Source organism: Wyeomyia smithii, chromosome 1 (assembly GCF_029784165.1).
Source record: "Wyeomyia smithii strain HCP4-BCI-WySm-NY-G18 chromosome 1, ASM2978416v1, whole genome shotgun sequence".
NCBI lineage: Eukaryota > Metazoa > Arthropoda > Insecta > Diptera > Culicidae > Wyeomyia > Wyeomyia smithii.
The window spans coordinates 14,226,622-14,249,451 of NC_073694.1; the positions used below are offsets into that span (position 1 = coordinate 14,226,622).

Below are 22,830 nucleotides of genomic sequence, written 5' to 3' on the forward strand. Positions count from 1 at the left end.
ATGAAAATATCGGTAAAAATATGATGAACGAAATTGTTTCCAAATCAAGCTCAAAACAAATAAACGCTCCGTGAAAGCAAAAGACTAAAAACACTTCTGAAAGGTAGAAAACAGTTGCAAAATGATCCCCAAATGCAGCTCAGAACAGGGCTTTCCGAAGATTTAAAAATGAGTTCAAAATAATAAAAAAATGTTCCTCATTTGAAAGTAACTGCTTAATTTTCGCAAATAACCTGAAGCGCCCTACCCCCAAGAACGTGGAAAAATATGCAGGAAAACAAGTACAAACTGAGGAATAGAGCAACACACCTACTCCTGAACGGTACTGCGGTGCAGTGGGTACAACTGCACGCGAAACACCCAACAACCAATCCAACTGTCAGTCAGTCAGTCACAGTAGTGGGTTCGACTGCGCGGTGTGCGAATAATTTTCAGCAGCAGAGAGTCTGCTGCTGTGTTCTTATTAAATTAATACATTCCCCAGCGGGATTTCACAGTGACAATCGAGTGGAAGAGTTTTTCCCGTTTTCCCCGGAATTCGAGGATTTTCCAGCTGGAATTTGTAACGTTCCAAACTGGGTTAGACGACGAGCGAGACTCGGGCCACTATGTCGTAGTGCCTCTGCGGTATAGAATGTGACCTTTGGTGGAAATTTGTTCTGTGAAGTCCGCAGATTGAAGACGACAAGGAGGAGCGAAGAAAAGTGGAGAAAATTTTGCATATTGTTTAGTGTTTCGAAAGGTAGATTATTGTGTGTTACGCGTTTCAAAACCGGGCGCGGTGATTAGTCATTTTTTTCGCTCTTGCCCGGACGGGCAGAGCCTACGTGAAGGAATTCGCTGCTGTTTGGAAAAAGGATTGCTGCTTGCTGCGGTGTTATTGATTGATTTTGCCTGCTTTCACGATGGCAGCCCTCCCGGAGTACGGGTTCCTGACCGGAGCGGATGACCAGAATGTGAGTCGAAGTGTCAGTGTAATTCTTCGTTTGTTATCATCAGGTGACCGTTTCGAAACCTGTGGGAAAGCTGATGATGGCTTGAACGAGAGCAAAAAAAACGCATAGCGGTAATCCGGTGACTCAGTGTTTATGGAGTGATTCGTTGCTGTAAGAAAAAAAAAACAATCATTCCAAAATCTGGGAACGAAGTTAAATGATGAAATACTTTGGAAGAATCGCCACAAGCCGATGTGTTTTGGCACCGGTCGCGGTACTATTTCGAGCGAAACGGTCCCCGATTAGCTGCGGAGTGTTAATTGATACGAATTAATTATGAGAGTCGTGCTGCTGCTGCACCGCAGCAATCGAGGCCGCATCGCATTGAAGTGTGATTTTTCGGGGTTGAAATTTTGTTTTCATCGCCACAAGCTCGGCACCGTTATCAGCGTAGACAATAAATAGGAAAAGAAGAAAAATACTTAATACAGAAATCTAAATTTCGTCTGCGGTCGGGCTTTCCTTTGTTCGCCAATTAAGGATATACCTTTGACATTTAACGCAAAGGTGTTCAGCGCATTACCATTTGGGTGTGTATGCGGTAGTGACCATCAACACGCAATTTAGCCACGGCAAAAAGACTGGGAAATTGGGCCCCAAATGGATGGATATGGCCCAAGTTCACGCCACGCCAAGAATGTGATAAGAATAAAATGATTTCGTTATCGATACCGGTGCACATACGAATTATCTACGGTTGAGCAAAAACGTACAATGCGTGTGACCTATTTTGATGTGGAGGGATTCTACGCTAATTCGTCAAACTCATAAAACTGGTACCAGCGATTTGTCAATTGGCTTGTAATCTCTCTTTGGTGAACTTTCGACAAACTTACGCTATCAACAGGCCCCGCATTAGGTTAAACGTGAAAAGTATGACTCATCAGCACAGATTACTATCGGTTGATAAATATAGCGCGCGCTTGGTTTGTCACTCCGTTCGTAAAACTGATAATGAGAGAGAGCGAGAATCCAATATAATTTGTGGTTGCGATTGTGTGCTGCTGTCTGCTTGCCGTTAATTAAAACTCCTAATATTATAATCTCTTATTTTGTAGAACGAGGATGGCGCCTGTTGCCGCTTGCGGATGAAGGTCATTGCCGGACATCAGTTAGCAAAAAAAGACATTTTCGGAGCGAGGTACGTACGTATAGCACTTTCAAATTTCAACTAATCAATTTTTCTCATGTCACGTGCAGTGACCCGTACGTTCGGATCGACCTGAACACAATCACCGGCGACGAGAACATCGACTCCGTACTAACAAAAACGAAGAAGAAAACGCTGAACCCCCGCTGGGACGAGGAGTTCATCTTCCGGGTGAAACCGAACGAGCACAAGCTGGTGCTGCAGGTGTTCGACGAGAACCGGCTGACGCGGGACGATTTTCTCGGTATGGTCGAGCTCAATCTGGCCCAGCTGCCGAAGGAGTCGGCGGATGGGCCACCGGTTCCGACCAAAAGTTACCCTCTGCGGCCCCGCAGGTCAGTAGGGTACGTTTGAGTTGATTATTTTGATCCTTGGTTTGGTTTTGGTTGGTTAATTTTTGTTACGTTTTGTTTTCTTTTATTTTTCTTTGGTGGACCTTTTTCTCGGTACATACCTCTTTTTCCTAGGTTGGCTCGGAAACCTCCGCGACAGCATTAGTTTGTATGATTTGATAATGTTTAAATTCTATGTTCATTTGGTTTGAGACCAGCTTTAAATGTGATGTTTAACATTTTTTCCTTTTTCTTTTAGTGCTCGTTCTAAAGTGCGGGGGCAGTTGGACTTGTATCATGCGTATATCCAGGATCAGAACGCCTCCGTAGAGACAGACTGGGAACTCATTGAATCGAATAATTCAATCTCTAGTGTAAGTATTAAACTTTTGACGTTGGATTATGTCTAACTTTCAGGATGAAAATTCAAATTTCTCTCGCATCTTTTGAAACGCTTTATGTGAGGGTTTAGACTTAGAGCAGGGAACAAAAAATTGAAATTGAATCGCGTATTTTAAAAAATTTGTATGATACTAAAACCTGCAGCTTTATCTCATTCTGTGTCATTGGAATTTTCCCAGTCCAACCTGAAACTAATGTTTACTTCTTTGAATGAACATAATGATCCATAAAGATGATCGACATTTTTGAAAATAATAATGCAAGCTTACGGCCAACTTTTTCAATAATCGGAAACATTTACGATGGAGCCAGATTCACTGATTTGAAGAGCTCGTTCCAATCCGTACTAGACTAGCCTGCTCACAAGAAAGAGTTCCAAATATTTTCAACATCTTATACAGTCAAGCTTAACCAGATTGATCTCAGATTGTAACGAACACAGCATTCCTTCCAAAGCTTTTCCAACCGTAACAATCAAGGTCCACCGAAGAAACTGCCGGAAGTGCGGTTCGGGGTAACCCTTGGGTTACCGTAGTAGGTGGAAGGTACCACAGAAGGCCAAGAAGAGGAGACAGGTCCAAGTACTCCGGAATCTTGAAGAAAATAAGAGACAAAACCCAGCTCAAGGACTTAGGGGCGGATGTGCGGAGTATGCCAAAAAAGGGCGCTACCCGAAAGACAATAGTCCAGCAGGTCCTGGGGAAAGATGTGCATGCTCAGGCACTCGTCTTAGAAATGACTTTCCAGTTTAAAAATCTGGACGAAATCACCGAGGAATGTACAAACCCCCGAAGAGAAGTGCGGAGTGGAAGTGGCCACTGAGTCAATCCACTTTCGAAATTGTCCCAGGTGCATCGACAGATGCAAATCTGGCATTGCAGACAGTCAATCTTAAGGTTGTCAGTTGTAATGTACCTTGGCCATGCTTCAGAAATCGGACGTTTGCTTCAGATATTTCGAGAGAGGACACAAATCCTGGACCCGCAAGGGTTTCGATAGGAGCCAGTTTGCATACGTTGTGTAGATGCAGGCCAGAAAGCGAGAGACTGTGGAAATTCACTCATATGCTTTGTATGTTCTGGAACTCTGAGCTCTTTATGGAAGACCCTAGGTGTCCAGTCATGCAGCCAATTGTGAAACCACGGCCGTAAGGATAGCACAACTGACCCTGAACCACTACTACGCAGCTCAGCAGCTACTATATCAAGCAGCATCAGTCGTCGGACATCACCATCGTATCACTCCTCTACCACATCCCTCCCGAAAGCGGTATCTGAGTTGCGGATAGGTCCAGTATGGCGGCCATATGGACGATGAGCAGGTTTTCCCTTTAGGAGGTTGTGTCAACCTCAAAAGAAAGGTACGCAGTTGCTACATGGTCGACCTGAAATCTATTGAGCTGATAGGCTTAGAGCCGTTGGTGGTGGCAGGCGATGTAAACGTTGGGTTGTTGAGTGGGGAAGTCGCTGTACAAACCAGAGGGGACAGATCTGGTTGAAAGCTTTAGCAATGTTCAAATCTGGCCAACGTTGGGACCAAATGTGTACATACAGCAGAAATGGTGCAGATTCCATCATTAACATGACGCTCTCCAGCCCAGGAATGATCATGAACTAGAGGGTTGATGGTGGTTGCACCAAGTCCGCTGTAGTCAGGCGACCATGCCTATGACTCGTCAGTCTTCGAATAGAAAACCATGTGCATACTGGTGAAAAAAGAGGAAAAACGAAGAAGAAAAAATGCCGCAAGTAAAACGTAACCACGCACCACCTATTCATCGACTTCAGAGTAGCGTATGACAATCGAACGAGAACAGCTATGGCAAATTATGCACGAACACGGGTTCCCGGACAAAATTACGCGATTGGTCAGAGCGACGATGGATAGAATCAAGTGTTCAGTGCGAGTTTCGGGGACACTATCGAGTTCTTTCGAACCTCGAAGAGGGTTGCGGCATGGGTGATGGGATTTCATGTTAGGAAGTTCGTGGTTTCATTTTCAGGGAGTCCGACCAGTTACTTGGCTTCGATGACGACATTGACATTACAACAGATTTGAGGCAGAGACCAATCGGATCGGACTAGTCATAAACACATCGAAGACAAAATACATGAGAAGTAGAGGCTCGAGAGAAGACTCTGTTAGCCTCCCACCACGGATTCTAATTGACGGTGATGAAATCGATCTACAAGTTTGTGTTGTGGGCTAACTAGCGACCACCGACAACGACACTAGCAAAGAGACCAAAAGATGCATTATGGGCGGAAATCACGCTTACTTTGGACTTCGGAAAACTCTTCGATCGAACAAAATTCGCCGGTCCACAAAGTTGACCATCTACAAAACACTTATTAGACCAGTAGTTCTCTACGGCCACTAAACTTGGACCTTGCTCATGGAGAACCACCGTGCCCTTGGGGTTTTCGAACGGAAGATATTGCGTACGGTTCACGGTGGGTTGCAGATGAAAGATGGGACATGAAGACGACAAATGAACCGCGAGTTGCATCAGTTGCTGGGGGACCCCCCAATGGTCTAAGGCAAAGCCTTAGAACTCGACCTTCTGTTTGATATACATAGACTTCGAGTGTAGAGGACAATTACGATCCCATTGAAACTAACAGTTTCTCCCGAGTCGAGACTCGAACCTACGACGAATGATTTGTAGGCCACCATCGTACCTCGAGACCAGCTGGGGAGGCTCCCAGCTTAAATTGGAAGGCTTCTGTGGACTAGGCTTTTCGTAAGCATGTCGGACGAAAGCCCAGTCAAGGTGGTTCTGTATAACCTCCTAATAAGGACGCGGCGTTGTGGCCCGCAACATGCACGGTGGATCGAACAAGTGGAAGGAGATCTCCGCAGCCTGTAAGAGTGGTGACAAGCAGCCACGGATCGTGTACAATGGCGTTGACTCTTAGATACAGCGAAAACTACCCAGGCCTCAGTCTGATAGGTAAGGTATTCCTGGTGAATTGACGTGATAGCGCACCTTCGCGATGTGTGCTTCCGCGTTGGCAAGACGAAGAATGCAACGCGTCAATCAATGAACAGGCGGTAGTGCGCCGTGCACCATTTAGAAGACAGTTTCTGGTCTGCCAGTGCTGTCCTTATGGTGTTCCGCTTCGTCACAGGAGCATTTAATAACCATCGTAAGATTGTAAAAACTTGGTTCCCTCAGGACGCTTCACCAGTTGCTACACTTTATTGTAGTGCAAAGAATCCAGCTCATCATCAACAACTTCCAACAGGAACGCTTCTCCTCATCGACCGAGGATTTCATTTGGAACACAGAGATATCTGGCGGCAGAAAGCGTTTCTGTTTAAGTTAACATTGATTTCGACTTGCCGTAAAACGGACGCTCCCGTTCGCTAAACCTTGTTGAGGTTTCGAAAAAAAATTGTTCTACAATCAGCGCGTGAAGAGAACGCATATCTTGAAGTTTTATCAGTTGTCATCCTGAGGTCTTGGGTTGTGAATAAGTGCGGCCAATGTGTTGCACGTAGTTTTCTGGATAGACATGTTTTTGACCATCATTCTCGAAGGCATCATCCGATTCTTCCTCTCTTGCTTGAATCCTTCCGTATTTGGTAAATTAACTGCAACCTCGATTCATAGTCTATAGCCTATTAGGTGCGTAACCATTGAACACCGAGATTTATGACTCCAACAATTTTAGCAACAAAGATGATGACTGGTTTGTTCATTATTTCGTGAGTCATAACACATTCTTTCTGTTTAACGAGGTGATCACTAGCTTCAGAATTCAGCTTCAAGGTTAGGTTTTCATCGCTACACCGCTTTTTCGCCACTTACCACATCTCTTGCTTCGACAGTCCAGTCCAGTCCAGACAGTCCGTCCGTATGCCTCTCTTGTTCTTTCCCCTTGTAGAAGACTGAACCACTGCGACCATTGTTTGATCTATTGTGGTATGCTTCACCTTACTCTAAGTGCGTACGGGCAGGTACATCACTATTTGGCGAGTTGATGTCCTTGCTACATTGCACATTTATCCCAGTTGGGCAACGCACTTCGTATGAAGTTTATTACCTCACCAGGACTTTCCCTCAAAATTTCGGTAGGTTCTATGTGTCCCTTACCGAAGATACGCAATCTGCGTTGTATTAATACTCGGCATTCGCAGAGTAGATGTTTTGAAGTTTCGCTTTCGATGCCACACAGGCGACATTTATCAAGTTTGCCTATCTTCTTGAGATGATACTTACTCGGACAGTGCCCTGTAATGAGACCTGTGAATGTCCTCAAGTCTTTCTTATTTAATCTGAGCAGCACGAGGCTCTTCTCGCGATTTGGCTCTATGAATCTTTTTGATTGTCATAGTCCGCTTATGACATCCCAGTTTACTTTGATGGTCACTTTTTCCATTCACCGAGTTCAGCTTTTAGAGCGCTCGGGGATACTCCACAGAAAGGTTCTGGGCCAACAAAGTTAGTAGATGACCCTTGTCTGGCTAGTAAGTCGGCCTTCTCGTTTCCTTCGATTCCACAATGACCAAGAACCCAGTATAAGTTCACCTGGTTTTTCATAGCTAACTTTCGGAGCGACAGGATGCATTCCCACACTAGTTTAGAGTGGCAGAAAGGAGAATTCAGGGCTTTAAGTGCTGCCTGACTATCACAGAAAATGCATATATTTGTGTGTCGATAATTTCTTTCCAGACACGTATTCGTGCATTCTATAATCGCGTATATTTCCTCCTGGAATACTGTTGGCCAGTGTCCCAAGGGAAAAAAATTATTAATTCCTGGTCCTGTGAATCCCGCACTCGCAGAACCATTCGTTTTAGAACCGTTTGTATAGAAGCAAAGTGAACCATCCCGAATTGTGGGTCCACCTTGTTGCCAACTTTCTCGTTCTATCTCTACTGTTCTGTAAGGAATTTCGAAATTTGGTTTCCTCTCCAGCCAATCTTCCTTACTTTTTATTAGATTATTTATTTGGAAATCTTTCAGTATTCTCAGGTGTACTGTTAGATCTCCTTCTTCTAGGTTGTACTGTCGATCTAGCCTTAGAGCACTTTTTTCCGCTTCTAGCCCTTTCTTGTTGCACCGATTGCATTTACCTGAGAAAATCCGGATTTTTTGTTTGGTTCGAATAAATGCCGACAGCCTCTTATGCACATCCGTCAACCGGTCGGATTTCCTCATATCTTCTGCTCGTAATCTTTCTCGAATGAAATCAAGGGTCAACTTGTCCTCCTAAATGTTTCCTAATGGGGTGACCTACCTGTCGTAGGATTCCGAGAGCTTTACGAACGGCTGCTTCTAGCTGATTTCAGCTTCTGGATCAGCTTTCCGAAAATCTTCAAACGGTCCTTGATGGATCCATCTCCCGCCGTTTTAAGTTTTGCGAGCTGCTTGTGTAGAAGCGTCCGTGATAAAAGCGACTTCTTCGCGTAGACTTCCTTGGTGGTTTCTTTTTCACGAATCAAATCTAGTAAATAGTCGTGGATGAAGGAAACGATCATATTCGTCGCTTTGGCGTCCATTTCTTGAAACCTCCTTGCAACGATATTTCGGATATTTCGGTGTGTTCGTCCTCCTTTACCGAATTAAACCAGTGGCTCGGATTGTGTTATAATTGGTGTCTTCACGGAACAAGGAATTTATTAACGAATGAACTAACTTCCTATTTGTTGTTAGGATCTAACAAACTTGTTATTAAAGTGACTTCTCCTTCAACTATTTACCTATAATGACCATAACTTTCATCTTCAACAAAAGAGAAGGGAACCACGACTCCCTTGTGGAATGCTGGATATGGTTGTGAAATGAAAATCTAAAACCGAAAAAAGTGGAAAATATGTCCAATTTCAAATGCTAATAAATCGGTTAGTATTCGATGGATTTCCTTCGTTCTTGCAGCAATAGATTGGAAAATCTTCTAAGATTCTTCCCAAAATAAGATAATTGTAATTTCATTATTCACACTATTGTACTATTAAAAATAGTCAAGCCTTGTCAAAACGAAAAATTCGACCTCTGGTCGTTATATGCTTGCTTCTCAAGCACGGTCGACAGAATCATATACCTTGCAATTGAAAACATGCTATTTGGCCTATATAAGAGCCTGTTTCAGCCGGAGCCGCTCATAATAGTTCTAGACAGCGACAACAGCACTGCCGTGAGATGACATTGTGACGTAGATCCAAGTGATCAGTTTTTCAGTACGGCCCAAAAACGAAAGAATTCTTCGTCACTTTTGTATGGAAATGTGTGCCAACGTCACCTTGTTTTTTTGATTTTATGCAACGTACAAATAAGTAACAACGAAAAGGAAGATACCAAAAGATAGGTCTTCGAATAATGAACAAATTGGTATCAAAAACTCATATTCGAGAAAGTAGCACTTACGGCACTTTGTCATCTCACGGCAGAGCAGTCGTCCTTCCTTAGCAGCAGCACTAGCCCTGTGGTTGGTTACCACGTCTCAGGAGCAGCGCGGTTTTTCTCAACGTGTGTCGCCAGACAGCCATTATTCCCCCCGTGTTGGGGCAGCATGATGATTGCCATCAGGAAATTTCAAAATACCTTTTTTAAGGCAAATAAACAAGTCATTGAAAGTTAATAATTTTCGTCAACGCAAGCAAGCATTCTGTGTTGCATCCTAGCAATTCAAATTTGTCGCACCCGTCTAATTTACTGAATGTGAAATAGCTTCCACAGTGCATGTTGTCCGTGTATCTTAATTCCACCAATGTTAGGGCAGCTCAAAGGTTGTAATTAGCAACCGATTTTGAACCGCAACATGCTTTTTTCAAGGCAAATAAAAATACTACAAGGTATACAGCCCTAGGGTTGTATGGAATGGTGACGTGGGACTGAACACTGTAATTAGGGGATTTTTTGTTACAAAATATACAGAGTCTGCAGACTGAATCAATGTGTTTGCTCAGCGACTGTACGTATTATTATTTTCAGCCTCCCCTGGAAATCAATTTTTGGAATATATTCAACAACACTCGAAAGAATATCATTTATATTTGGCGATATTATGCCTATAGTATTTTTTATGTGCAAAAAATATGTATTTGACAAGGCAAAAGCATATCGTGCTTGTTGAAGAAGCACCAAGAATTTCTCATGAATTTCAATGCGTCAAAGTTAGAATTTTCTCTATATCCTCAAAGACGAAATCCAATAATACTTACGTTATAATAATGAATGGTTTTGTCTTATTTAATTCTAACTAAATCAAATTTATAGTATGGATCTTACTTTCAAAATAATATGGAAGCCCTTACAAACGTTCATCAATTGGAAAACATAAGAAAATATTTTAAACAAAATTATTAACAAGTTCCAGCAAAAAATCGTAGCAATCCACAATTACATTTTTATTTTTGCTTGAAATTTTTTTCATTTGCCTACAACTACATTCGCTGTATTACGAAGACAGGAAATATACGTTTATTATGGTAAAGCTTAGAATAATAATATATCATCTAACAATTTTGAAATGTAAACAGAGATTCTGTACGAATCTTACTAAATAAACAAAAAAATCACAAGCATTCGCAGGCTCTTACTCTTCTATAAATGTATATATTTAGGAATTTACTCTTTCGATATTATCCAGTCACGATTATTTAGTGAATATCGAAGATAAAATTAAATAAATATCCGTTGCAAAAATTTACAAATTTTGTTGAGTAATTTATGGTAATCATATTTATGAGATAAACTTTCAATCGCCATCAACAGCAGCATTGCAGTTTTTCCTCAATTGCATACGAATAGAAATGTACGAACAAAAGTGTACCACTGCAATACGAATAGTACCGCTGCAGTACGAATAGAAGTGTACCGCTAAAATGTACGAATAGAAGAGTACCACTGCAATCAAAGACGACAAGAGACCTGCGGTTCTATACTCCACTGGTACTGTTGCTTTTACCGGCATGTTTTCTTTCAAGACTTCAGTTTTTATTAGGTTCTTCAGTACCTAACACGCAGGTTTAGAAATTGTTCAAGGATGTGTATTGTTTCAAACTTTTAGGAAAACTTTTACCTTCGAGACATCATATGAATCTAAGCTCATGGAAGCAAAAATAAATTGACCTATTGGGACGGGGAAACTCTGTCAATTTTATTTCGAAATTGATACAGGGAATATCACAGGGAACGGATGGTGTCCATTCACATCGTCTGTGCTAGGAATGCTCGCATGTAATTGGTTCATTATTCGCGTAAATTTGTTATTGAATTTTTTTATCAATTTTACCGCTTAGCAATGAAATTAGAGTGATAATCAACATATTACAAAATTGTTATACATTTTATCTATCCAACAACATATTGGTTATTGTTATCCATCATGTGGTTATGCTGTTATTAACGTTTGAAATCTGACGCAACATTTGCCCGTTTCATTTCCAATTTTACAGAATGCATTCAGTATAGTAAACAAAGACGTGTCCCACGTCAAAATAATTGAAGGTTAATAATTTTCTGGCATCAACACAAGCAGACATTCTGTGCGGGATGCAATCAAATTCTGTTGTAGTTGTCTAATTTTTACTTTATTTAGTAAACCCCCCCCTGTAGGGGCAGCGCAAAGGCTGCGATCAGCATAACCGACATTGAATAATAAACTGCCCTGTTAGAACGCATTCACAAAAGCAGTTAGTTCGACTATGCAGAGCTAATATGAAGTCGATTCAATCAATCAGCGTAAACAGAATTTCGTCGTCTACCAGCTGCCAAGTTGTCACATGATGCAACACGCAACAGCGAGCAAACGAAATCGCTTGATTTTACAAACCACAATAAGATACGGGTTAAAACCGTTGCGTGTGTGAGAGCACCATCGGTGTTTATTCGCTGGATACACTATCTACTGTCTACTGAACGCAATAATCTGCTTACATGCGACACGGGGAAGGGAACATTTTCGTCAACGAAGCTGCGCAACACGACACAAAACATGTTATTTTGTTGCTTCAATGAGAGTGCTATCGGTCCGGTTCGACAAGAAATAATTTTTGTGCATCCGTGCTACGAAACTGAGGAAAAACTTTAGAAACTGAAAAAAGAGGTGGAGCTTATCAAATGATCGCTCTGAACCAGAATGAAGTCACACATATTTTTCAAGTTATATCATTCCACCACGTACGAAAAATAATTCATTCCTATTTTCATCCCTATATAAGAGCCTGTTTTAGTCGAAGCCGCTCATAATAGTTCTGAACAGCGACGACAGCAGTCCTCCCTTAGCAGCAGCGGGAACGAGCAGTGGGTACCATCGATAGCGGATAGCGGCCACAACTTTGGCATGGTTGTGGATAAGCGTAGCAGTTTCAGCGGATCTCACCATCGATAGCAGCAGATGCAGGTACAGCGGATACCAATGGCGGCCACAACTGTGGCATGGCTACGGATAGCGCTGCAGTTGCTCAGCAGTTGGGCCAGCGTATAGCGGCCACAACTGTGGCATGGCTATGCATAGCGTAGCTGTTGCAGCGGGTATATCAGCATCGATAGTAGCAGGGTCAGCTGATGCAACGACACTCCCTTCACTAAAATGCTGTTTCAGTGTGGTAGCGGGAAGCATCAGCAGCAGGCTTGCATGAAGTTAATACATCAGCCAGCAACTTTCTCTAAAGCCTCTGCCATAGTAGACGCGAAAAGCGGCGCGAACCGATTCGCTCGGCCGTAGGTTAATGTACAGCTCTACTGATGGCTGTACATTAACCTACAGCCGAGCGAATGGGTTCGCGTCGCTTTTCGCGTCAATTATGGCAGAGGCCTAATGGGAAAGTTGTATCATTTTGTTCAGAAGAATATTATTGTCGGTAATATTACAGAGTTGCGATTGCGTAAATCCGATTTTGAATTGAACAATTGTTCTTTTGAGAACAAATAAAACACTTATTTGAAGAGTTAAAAGCTTTTGGTACCAATAGCAGTATAGTGACAGCCTCAGCGGTAGATGCAGATGCAGCCGGTACTTCCCTTAGGCCGATGTAAAGGTAAATGGGAGCAGCACGGCGAAACAGTTCGGATTATGCTTAGACGCGCGTCATTTTTCGTTGTTGGTATTCCCCACATGAAACGACACGCTTTCGTATGATAGCGGTGGTATTAGCGGTAGCTGCATTTGCCAACACTTCCTCCAGTAAAGCCGTGTCTAGTTTTCAATGTGAAAACACCTTTCTCATTGTGTTGACCGTGCGCCTTAGTCCTCACTATCAAGGTAACACAGAGATGTAAGATAAACACTACATCCTATGATAAATTGAACAATTGTCCTTATAAGGACAACAAATGAATTAATGAAGATTTAATTTTGAATTAGAATACTTCTCTCAGGAAGTTCGGCTACATAGGGATGTGAAATGAAAATCTAAAACTGACAAAAGTGAGAGAAATTTCAAATGCTAATAAATCGGTTAGTTTTCGATGGATTTCCTTCGTTCTTGCAGCAATCGTTTAGAAAATCTTCTAAGATTCCTACCAAATGCATGAAATTGCAATTTTATCATTCGAACTATTGTACTATTGAAAACTCTTAAGCCTTGCCAAAACACAAAATTCGACCTCTGATTGGTCGTTATACCGCGCTTTCCCAAGCACGGTCGGCAGAGTTATGGACCTAGTAAATTGGCCTATATAAGAGCTTCATCAGATAATGAACAAACATTTCATCGGATATTAAATTGAACAACTGAAATTTGAAGAAAACAAATGATTATTTGAAGAGTTAATATTTTCTCGTTTTGCGCTATAATCCAAAGTTAATTATCTTCATCTACATGCATACTCTGATTATTATTACGTGTTTGCGTCGCTTAGTGTTTGGCTACGGTCATGCAGAACGAAAATAACGGCGTGATGCGATTCGGCAAGACGAAATCTGTTGAAATGTATAGCTCTACTTCGCCTTAAGAAGAGCTGTACATTTCACCACGGTAAGGCGAATCGCATCGCGCCGGCATTCGCGTTCTGCATAACCGTAGCCTTTGTTCCGTTCCCGTTTAATGATGTCGTATTAAGTGTGCATATTACGATTCGGCAGCACTTCAACTTCTCATTTGCACAAAATTTAAAAATATTCAATGAACTTCATTCAAAATATCAAACAAAAAGAAATTACAATACTGCCAATGAACGGTCAACGTTTATTTACTAGAAAAAATGACTGACACGCAAGCAGCCGGGTTATCTTTCTTGTAAAAGTATTCTACTTCAACCTTGCGGTCGTGGCTTTGCATACAACCTTCTTGTGATTTTTCACTTCACCCTAGGTTTGGTGCTTTTACCCTGTTTTGGGGTCACAATTTAACACTTTACTCCAGTTTAGGCAAGTTTATTCTATTTTGACCCACAACCTAGCACTTAAGCGTGGTTTGAGCACATTTACCTTATCTTGGGCTCACAATCCAACACTTAACCCTGGTTTGAGGCCGCTATCAAGCTATTCATCCCACAAAGTCTACCGGGTAAAACCGGGAGAAGCAGGGAATGTTAGGGAATTTGAAAAGTAATTCGAAATTTTTTTACGCAATTAGTTCTAAATTAAATTTATTTCATTGAGTTCGATGTGGACGCTCACCAGTAACCGCTCAAGAACTCTCAATATTGATTAGGTTGTTAAATTTGTTTTTTTTTTTTCGATGTGAAAACCAAATTGCAAATCCATTCCAAATAATCTAAAAATACGCAAAACATTAATTGACCACTTTTAATTCGAATGAAACTTTGCACTGGCTCAGTAAACCAAGTACTTGTCTTAGGTGGAAGAATTTTTCCGAAAATTATTTTTCTAAAAAGAAGTATTCAGTTTAGCATTGGCCTAATTCAACCCTATCCCCGCGGGAAAAATAAAAAAAGAATCTGGTGAAGATGGGTCTTCAACATTTTTAATTAAACTTCTTCCTGAGAAAATTTCAGTAACTGTTTCAAAATTGCATATCTCGCCAAATCATAGAAAAAAGCCAAAATACCCCGTTGTTAAGGTCGAAAAAGAATCCAGCTGATATTTCAAGTTGTCGATCAACCAATTTGCTTTTTTCGATAAGTAAACTGATTGAGAGAATTACTCTGAAAAGATAATGTCGAGCTGAGGCAACAGCTTACCGAAGCTCTTCTAAAGTACTGTAAAAGCAGCCATTAACAACGCAGCAAAAGGTGTCATTGGGTTACTTCTGATGGGAATCCTACTCATGCCGGTACATTGGTAATGTTGGCAGAAAACAATATTTTCTGCATTTAAATCGACATACTCAACTTTGAACAGCTACAGCTTCTCTTAGGGACATTCTAGCTCTTCAGTGTCTTCTGCAATGTTGTTGAGCATCTAAAACACTACACTTTAAAATAATGTAGTGCATCATCAGAGCAATATTGAGCTCCCTAGAAAGGTAAATGCAAAAAAGTAGGTTTCCCCATATAAATTTTCATACAAATTTGAAATGCAATGCGCCACGCGGAGACAAAACCAATTGACTTCCAGTAAGTTTAAGGTTGTTTGGGGCCCCAAAAGGAACCAAAAAAACTTGGTTCTGTAAAATCGATTACTTTTCCCCACCCTAACCAACATACAAGAAGGGCGACAAGTTGGAATAAGAGAACTACCCAGCGATCACGATTTTCAACGCAGCCTAAATCATCTTTCACCAGCTCTCGCCCCTAACGTTTGCTGTAAAAAATGGACTTTTTCAGATGGTGATGAGAAAAAAAACTAAGACAGATAATTGAGTTGGATAAATTCCCTTTAATGGTAATTATATTTTCTTGCAAAATAAATCTACGGCCTTGCGAGCGGCCTTCGGGCAGTCAACCGGTACATTTGCCATGGCGAACGAAAACATGCGTGTAGGCATGTTTTCAGGCTCTTTCTTCGTTTTTTTTTATTAATTCCTCTTCCGTTTTCGCGATAAAATTGTTGGAAAAGATCTTGCGCTTCAAGTTTGCCCAGAAATTCTCGATGGGACGCAGCTGGGGGAAGTTGGGCGGATTCACCGACTTCGGTACCACATCGATATTCAGCCGCTCCATCTCCTCCAACGACCGCTTCGAGTAGTGGGCCGACGCCAAATCTGGTCAGAACACCGTGTCTTCGCCCTTATGGTATTTCTTGATGAACGACACAACTTCTGGCAGGCACTTCGTACTATAAATTTCCCCGTTCACGACCAGCCCGGAGCGAAAGAAGAGCGGCTTCCCTTCTCGCTGATTGTCAGCCACGGCAGCACCTTCTTGGTGCGTGAAATAAATTTCACCTCGGAGCTCACTTCCTTCGTGGGAGAAGTAAACTACGAAGTACCCTGCCAGTCGTTGCCATCTAGGATGAGATAGGTCTCGTCGTCCATCACCGCTGTCACATCGCGATTCGCCGGGAAAACCGACTTGACCATCTCATTCAATCGCCGTCGCTGCGTCATTGCCTACAGCGCCGAGACCAGTCCTGACATGTATGTCCATGTTCTCCAGATACTTTTTCACTGTTTTACCGCATGCACCAACCTCCCGGCCAAGTGCACGCAGCGGTGTAGCCACTTTTCCCTCGGTCTTCGTCTTCAGCATCCTTTGAAGCTTCTTGTCGCTCAGGATCGTTGGCCGTCCGGAACCGGGCTTTCTTTCGATGCTCTGATTGTTGTCCAAAAGTGTCAAGATGTTATAAATGCCGGAACGAATATACGGGTATATACAAAGTGCCGCACGATGTCCGTTTTTGATGCGGCGGGGTACCGTTCTTTGAACGCGCACACTTCTGAACGGAGTAGCTTCACTTTTTTCGCCATCACAGTTAGAGTTTGACTGATAGAGCTGTCAAATTTTTTTGCTAACTCATGGGTTACTTTGGTTGATGATGCATGAGTAGTTTCGTCTGTGCGATTAAAGGTAAACCCATGAAAAATTCCATTTTTTTTACTGAAAACATTAGCAAGAAGGTTTGTGGGAAGTCATCAAGCCGGTTTTGTAGACCAAACCTTCACGCTGCGGCAAATCTTCCACAAGTGTCGCGAATATCATGTCCCCGTGCACCACCTTTTCCTCGATTTAATTAAAGTGTGAAGATTTCGAGTGCGTTATTAAGCCCGTTTGAAACACACAAAGGACTTCGACAAGGCGACGGTCTTTCTTGCTTCCTGTTCAACAGTGCGTTTGAACGTGCGGCCTTAAACATGCGGGGCACGATTTTCAATAAATCTAGTCAACTTATCTGCTTCGCTGATGACGAGAACCTTAGGGGCCATCCACATACCACGTGGACAGATTTTTAACGATTTTGACCCCCCCCTCCCCCTCCGTGGACAACTGCCCATATAAATTCTAAAAAAATTGTATGGACTGTGGACATTAGCCAACCCCCCCACCCCCCAAAACTGTCCACATGGTATGTGGATGGCCCCTTATCAGAAGGACGTTCCCAGCGGTTACTGAACAGTACAGGTAGCTGAAACGTGAAGCAGAAAAGGTAGGATTGAAGGTAAATACGTCTACGATCATCTCTGGCGGAGTATGCGAAGATGGCGTATGGAGGGGTAGAATGAATCACCGGAATGTTTTATATAATATTTGAAAATGATTCACACACTCAGTTAAAGATAACATTTCTCCCACATAATGGACTACATAAAAATTCGTACATAAACGACAAAGGCTGGAATCGGCTAGCGGCCAAGGTATTTGACCTTGGTCTCACGATAGACAGAGAACTGAAACGTAGAAGATACTTCGAGGATTTAAAAGAAAAAGCGACAAAGAAACTTCTATTGATTTAACTGCTCAGCCCTGAGAGGAAACATGAGGTTAATCCTGAAACTTTCATTTAAGTAATGCTCTCTTTAGAAGCATGCTCGAATATGAAGCCTAAAATTTTGGATTAGTGGCAGAAACCAATCCTTTCCCCTCCACTGTTCTCAAAAATTTTCAATCTAAGAAAATATACTTATTGCTCACGTTCATCTTAAAACAAGATGAAAAAGCATCCACGTTATTAAATCAGCAATTGATCTCACTAACGATTCCGTACTATTCCAGAGTTCGAATACCGCCAGCGGAAGCGGCAGTGCAGCTGACGCGTTACCTTTAAACTGGGAAGAGCGGCAGGATGCCAACGGGCGCACCTACTACGTGAATCATCTCGCGCGCTCGACACAATGGGAACGACCAACCGCCGCGTAAGTATGTGAAGGTTGAATACGAGCAACAAAAATTCGGACACACGAAAATTGCAACCTAATACCAAACAAAATTTGGGCCCAAAGTATACGGTTGGCTGAGTGCCCATTGTTTCGTACGCAACCAGCAATAGTTTATTCTCGTCCACAACATTTTGATCGAATACTTCCGTTCCAGTTTATCGCAATCCTCGCAGGACAATGACATGGCGGCTGCCTTCCAAAGACGCGTTCATATCAGCGTGGACGACAACATTACGGTAACTATCCGCGCCCAGAATCCGTTACACACTTAACTAAGACTAACAGCAGGCGATAAACAACAGGAGGAATGTCCCCTTTCTATCACACACACACAAACACATTCACAGACACTTCTTCTCAAATCTCATTTTGTGCGTCTTTCCGTTTCCGTTCTTTTTTTTTTTTCGATGCATGCCAAAACATTTTGTTCCATTGGATGCCTTTTCCTTTAACATTTGTCTTGAAACATCCTCTACGAAACAAAAAAATACTAATCAGGATACCGACAACCCGAGCTTGGATCACGAATCGATCGGTTTGGCCCGAGAGGGCGGTTGCCGCAACGAGGTTTCAGAGGATCGTCATTCTTGGTTTTGTCGCAGCCAAACAATCGATTCACGGTCCTCTCCGGTTGTGGAAGGTGAAAATGCTGATGGAGCAGCAGGAGAAGAAGTACTTGAGTGCGGTCGGTTATCACCGGAAGACGCCGTCGATGTGCTCTACCTAGATCTGGAGACCAATGAAGAGGTGGTTCTGCGGTCACGAGTGTGCCGTTGGTTGTGTTTTCGTGTTTGCAACTTTCGATTTGTTTTATTTTCATTTGCAATTTTTGTTTAGTTTCGTAGTTTAGCGATTCGTTTTCTGTTTGTTAAAAGTTTTGCAATTTTTTTTTCTTGTGGGTTCCTTCGACTCAAAACAGGCGAGTACAGTGAGCCTCTCGTCGGAACAGGCCGCAGTTAGGTTGGACGCTTCGTTGAACAGTTCCATTTCTTCACTGGCAGCGGATTTGAACGGTAGAATCGGCGACGGGTCGGTAGTGCTCCGTTCGGAATCATTACAGTCCCTGCCGACTATTCGTGTCAGTTCGCCGCCCCATTTGCCGGCGGCACTGGTGCGCAGTCCAACGCGGGTTGCCTCGTTGGCACACCCGACCGCATCCGGCGTTAGTCGAAGGTTTGAGATCAGACTTCAGGCTTGTGGTGTGGGTAAACTAACTTTATCATCTTTGACTTTTGAAGAAGAAGACTCCCGGTGGCGTTTCCGCCACTCGTGCCCCGACAAACCAGCGTCGATCTCAGCCCGGATCAGGACCAGGAGGAAAATCCTCCTTCACCGCGAGACATTCCAGAGCTGAATGAAGATGGGGTCCCGGGTGGAGAGGTAAAGAAATGGTCATTTTACTGGTGCTTTTCGGTTGTCGCTGCTACTGCCGCTGTTGCCAATGTTCCGATGTGCGTTTGCTAGTCTATAGTCGTCGTTTATTTGCCGTGCCGGGGTATCGCTATTGTAGAGCCTGTTGGTGGTGGAATGTTTTTTTTATCGTCCATAACCTAAATGTAGTTTTCAATAATTTAATTTAATTCTTGTTTTTTCTTGCTCGCAGGACCCGGAGCATGTGGCGCAGAACCGAGTTTTGCAGCACCTGAACGAGGTTACCCGACGTTCCTCGAGTCGTTCGTCAATCGGTAGTGACAACAGTGCTCGGGGACCAACGTCCGTTGGCAGTGGGGGACCTCCCACTGTCGAAGATGAAGCTGATGGAGGCGGAGGTGTGAGCGCCAGAAGACGATCATCCACAAACAACAACAACGACGCCGGAGACGATCGCTCGTCAACGCGTTCCTCCACCTCCAATGAGAACGATTCGTCCAGCAGTAGTCCAGCCAATGCTGAAGCAATACTACCAACCGGGTGGTCCATGCAGCTCGCCCCCAACGGCCGGGTTTTCTTTATCGATCATAATGAGAAGAAGACGTCCTGGGTGGATCCACGAACGGGCCGGGCAAGTCCAATGCCAAACTCGTGGAATAATTCGGCTGGTAGTGATGCGAGACGACCCGAGGAAGGGCTGGCACCGCTGCCCGAAGGATGGGAGGAACGGGTACACACTGACGGAAGGATTTTTTTCATCGATCACAGTACTATGATTTACCTGCAGTTGGTTTTGATTGGAGTCATCAATTTTGTTTTGTTTTAGATACCCGGACCACACAATGGGAGGACCCTCGTCTGTCGATGCCAAACGTTGCCGGACAGGTGGTTCCCTATTCCCGAGATTACAAGCGAAAGTATGAGTACCTTAAGGGACAGCTGCGGAAACCGGTAAGTTTTGTGATATAATTTTCAAACACTAAAAGAAGAAGAAAAACACTGAACCCTTCCTTGTAGGCGAACGTTCCGAACAAGATTGAGATTAAAATCCGCCGGGCGTCCATCCTGGAGGATTCCTACCGGATAATCAATTCCATCACGAAAGTCGACCTGCTGAAGACGAAACTGTGGATCGAGTTCGAGGGGGAGGCCGGACTGGACTACGGTGGGCTAGCTCGCGAATGGTTCTATCTGCTGTCGAAGGAAATGTTCAACCCGTATTACGGATTGTTTGAGTATTCGGCCATGGATAACTACACCCTGCAGATCAACCCGTTCAGTGGGTTGTGCAACGAGGATCATTTGCATTACTTTAAGTTTATCGGTCGGGTCGCGGGGATGGCCGTCTACCACGGCAAGCTGCTGGATGCGTTCTTTATTCGGCCGTTCTACAAGATGATGCTGCAGAAACCAATCGACCTGAAGGACATGGAATCCGTGGATATGGAATACTACAACTCGCTGCTGTGGATCAAGGAAAACGATCCGAACGAGTTGATGCTGACGTTTTGCGTCGATGAGGAAACGTTCGGCTACACGAGCCAGCGGGAACTGAAGCAGAACGGAGCCGACATCGAGGTGACGAACGAAAACAAAGACGAATACATAAAGCTGGTGATCGAGTGGCGCTTCGTAGCCCGCGTGAAAGATCAGATGCAAGCGTTCCTGGAAGGGTTCGGTCAAATTGTTCCGCTGAATCTACTTAAAATTTTTGATGAAAATGAACTCGAGCTGTTGATGTGCGGCATCCAGAGTATCGACGTGAAGGACTGGAAGCGAAATACGCTGTACAAGGGTGACTATTTCGCAAATCATGTGATTATTCAGTGGTTCTGGCGAGCGGTGCTGTCGTTTTCGAACGAAATGCGTGCCAGGCTACTGCAGTTCGTAACCGGCACCAGTCGGGTGCCGATGAATGGCTTCAAAGAGCTGTACGGTTCTAATGGACCGCAAATGTTTACGATCGAAAAGTGGGGAACACCGGAAAACTATCCGCGGGCGCATACTTGGTAAGTTTACATTAAATCTTTCCATTAGTCCCATCTAAGTCTCTTGCTTCCGACAGTTTCAACCGATTGGACTTACCCCCGTACGAGAGCTATCTGGCGCTGAAGGATCGTCTGATCAAAGCCATCGAAGGAAGTCAAGGATTCGCTGGTGTAGATTAAAAGCGCTCATCAACGCGCACCCCGCAATGCATGTAAATATTGACAATGCCACCCACAAAAAGGGTGGACCAGCCCAGTTTCTCCTGCTTCCCCTGCCCTGCCTCTTTCTTCGCTACTTAGTAACGAAACATGACAATCCTGTGCCAACGAGGCGCGCACGCAAGAATCCAACAAACAAAAAATTCTCTTCTACCTGCCAAATCTTGTACTTGTATTCCACGACGGTCTTTGAGGCACGTATTCGGGTAAGTCAGGTTTTCCTCTGCATTGTGTTCTGTAATAGCTGATACCGAAGTAGCGAACATTGTTTATACAAGAACAAAAAACCGTTTTCTCTCCATCACCAAAACAAACACACACACACACACACATAATCATATGCCTTAACTGAAAAGAGCTCTAATATTTATACACTTAAATCGTTTTGGGCCTACTTTGCCACCTGAACCCCCCCACCACCTACACGTTTCGGACCGGGTGCCAGGGTTGTTAGTTGCCTGTTTTAAATCAAAACAAAATCGACTTGTTGAGAGTATTCAGTTGACCGTTTTTTCCTCCTTCGGAGATTCCGGTTCGGTTAGCTTTCCCTGCTGAAACTAGTGTGCTAGAGAAAAAGATAGAAAAACACTCGAACCTCGTCGCGTGTGATTTTGGTGGGATTGTCGTCGCAAAAGTTGTCCCTGGAGGTAGCTCATATATTTCACTTTAGTCAAAAATGAACGCATGGAATTTGACGCAGAGTTCCCCCTAGTGAAGAACTTGTCATTTTGTGATGAAACGAAGAGAAACGGGAGAATTGTGTTTAAGAAATGAGATAGTAAAACGAAACACGACGAGCGTTCGGAGTTGAAATCAAAGAAAACAAAAACTATTGTGTAGCTAAATATTTTCAAAGTATTTTTAATTCTTATTAGATAAGAATATAATAAACGATTATAAAGATTAGGAGGGTTCTGTCATGTGATTCAGCGCAGTGATATTTCACACCATTTACTGTTTTAACCGAAAAGTAAACTAGAAGCTTAGGAGAATTGTGAATTTGAGGAATCTCTTAGATGGTTGTATATTGTTTCTACAAATTACCATGCGTCTGCTTCTTTAGCAACCGAAGGAGTTATAGTTTTTTTTTTTTGTGATAGAGTATCGGACTACTTCAACAGGTTTTTGCAGCATTCTAATGTGAAACTTACATACACTGTAGACACCTAGTAATGACGAGCTCGCATGTTTAAGGCGAATCG

General features: G+C 43.2%; 1 protein-coding gene across 5 annotated transcripts; it reads left to right on the forward strand.

Moving 5' to 3' along the window:
- Positions 1–397: 397 nt before the first annotated feature.
- LOC129733894 (E3 ubiquitin-protein ligase Nedd-4-like) lies at positions 398–22,534 on the forward strand. Of its 5 annotated transcripts, none has more exons than XM_055695476.1 (13): positions 398–956; positions 2,054–2,136; positions 2,196–2,489; positions 2,737–2,851; positions 17,887–18,026; positions 18,205–18,286; positions 18,549–18,797; positions 18,970–19,223; positions 19,289–19,430; positions 19,654–20,188; positions 20,248–20,372; positions 20,439–21,430; positions 21,487–22,534. In XM_055695476.1, the coding sequence occupies exons 1-13, from the start codon at positions 906–908 to the stop codon at positions 21,587–21,589; spliced, it is 3,165 nt and encodes a 1,054-aa protein (XP_055551451.1). In that variant the 5' UTR covers positions 398–905; the 3' UTR covers positions 21,590–22,534. The 5 variants fall into 5 exon arrangements, with proteins under 5 accessions (XP_055551451.1, XP_055551452.1, XP_055551453.1 ...); XM_055695477.1 differs by having other exon boundaries at positions 19,292–19,430; XM_055695478.1 differs by having other exon boundaries at positions 2,196–2,480.
- Positions 22,535–22,830: the final 296 nt, after the last annotated feature.

Coding starts and splice junctions, on each gene's coding strand:
- LOC129733894 (XM_055695476.1), top strand. CDS start 906: ATGGCAGCCCTCCCGGAGTACGGGTTCCTGACCGGAGCGGATGACCAG. Junction 19,431..19,653: donor ATGGGGTCCCGGGTGGAGAG/GTAAAGAAATGG, acceptor TCTTGCTCGCAG/GACCCGGAGCATGTGGCGCA. Junction 20,373..20,438: donor AGGGACAGCTGCGGAAACCG/GTAAGTTTTGTG, acceptor CCTTCCTTGTAG/GCGAACGTTCCGAACAAGAT.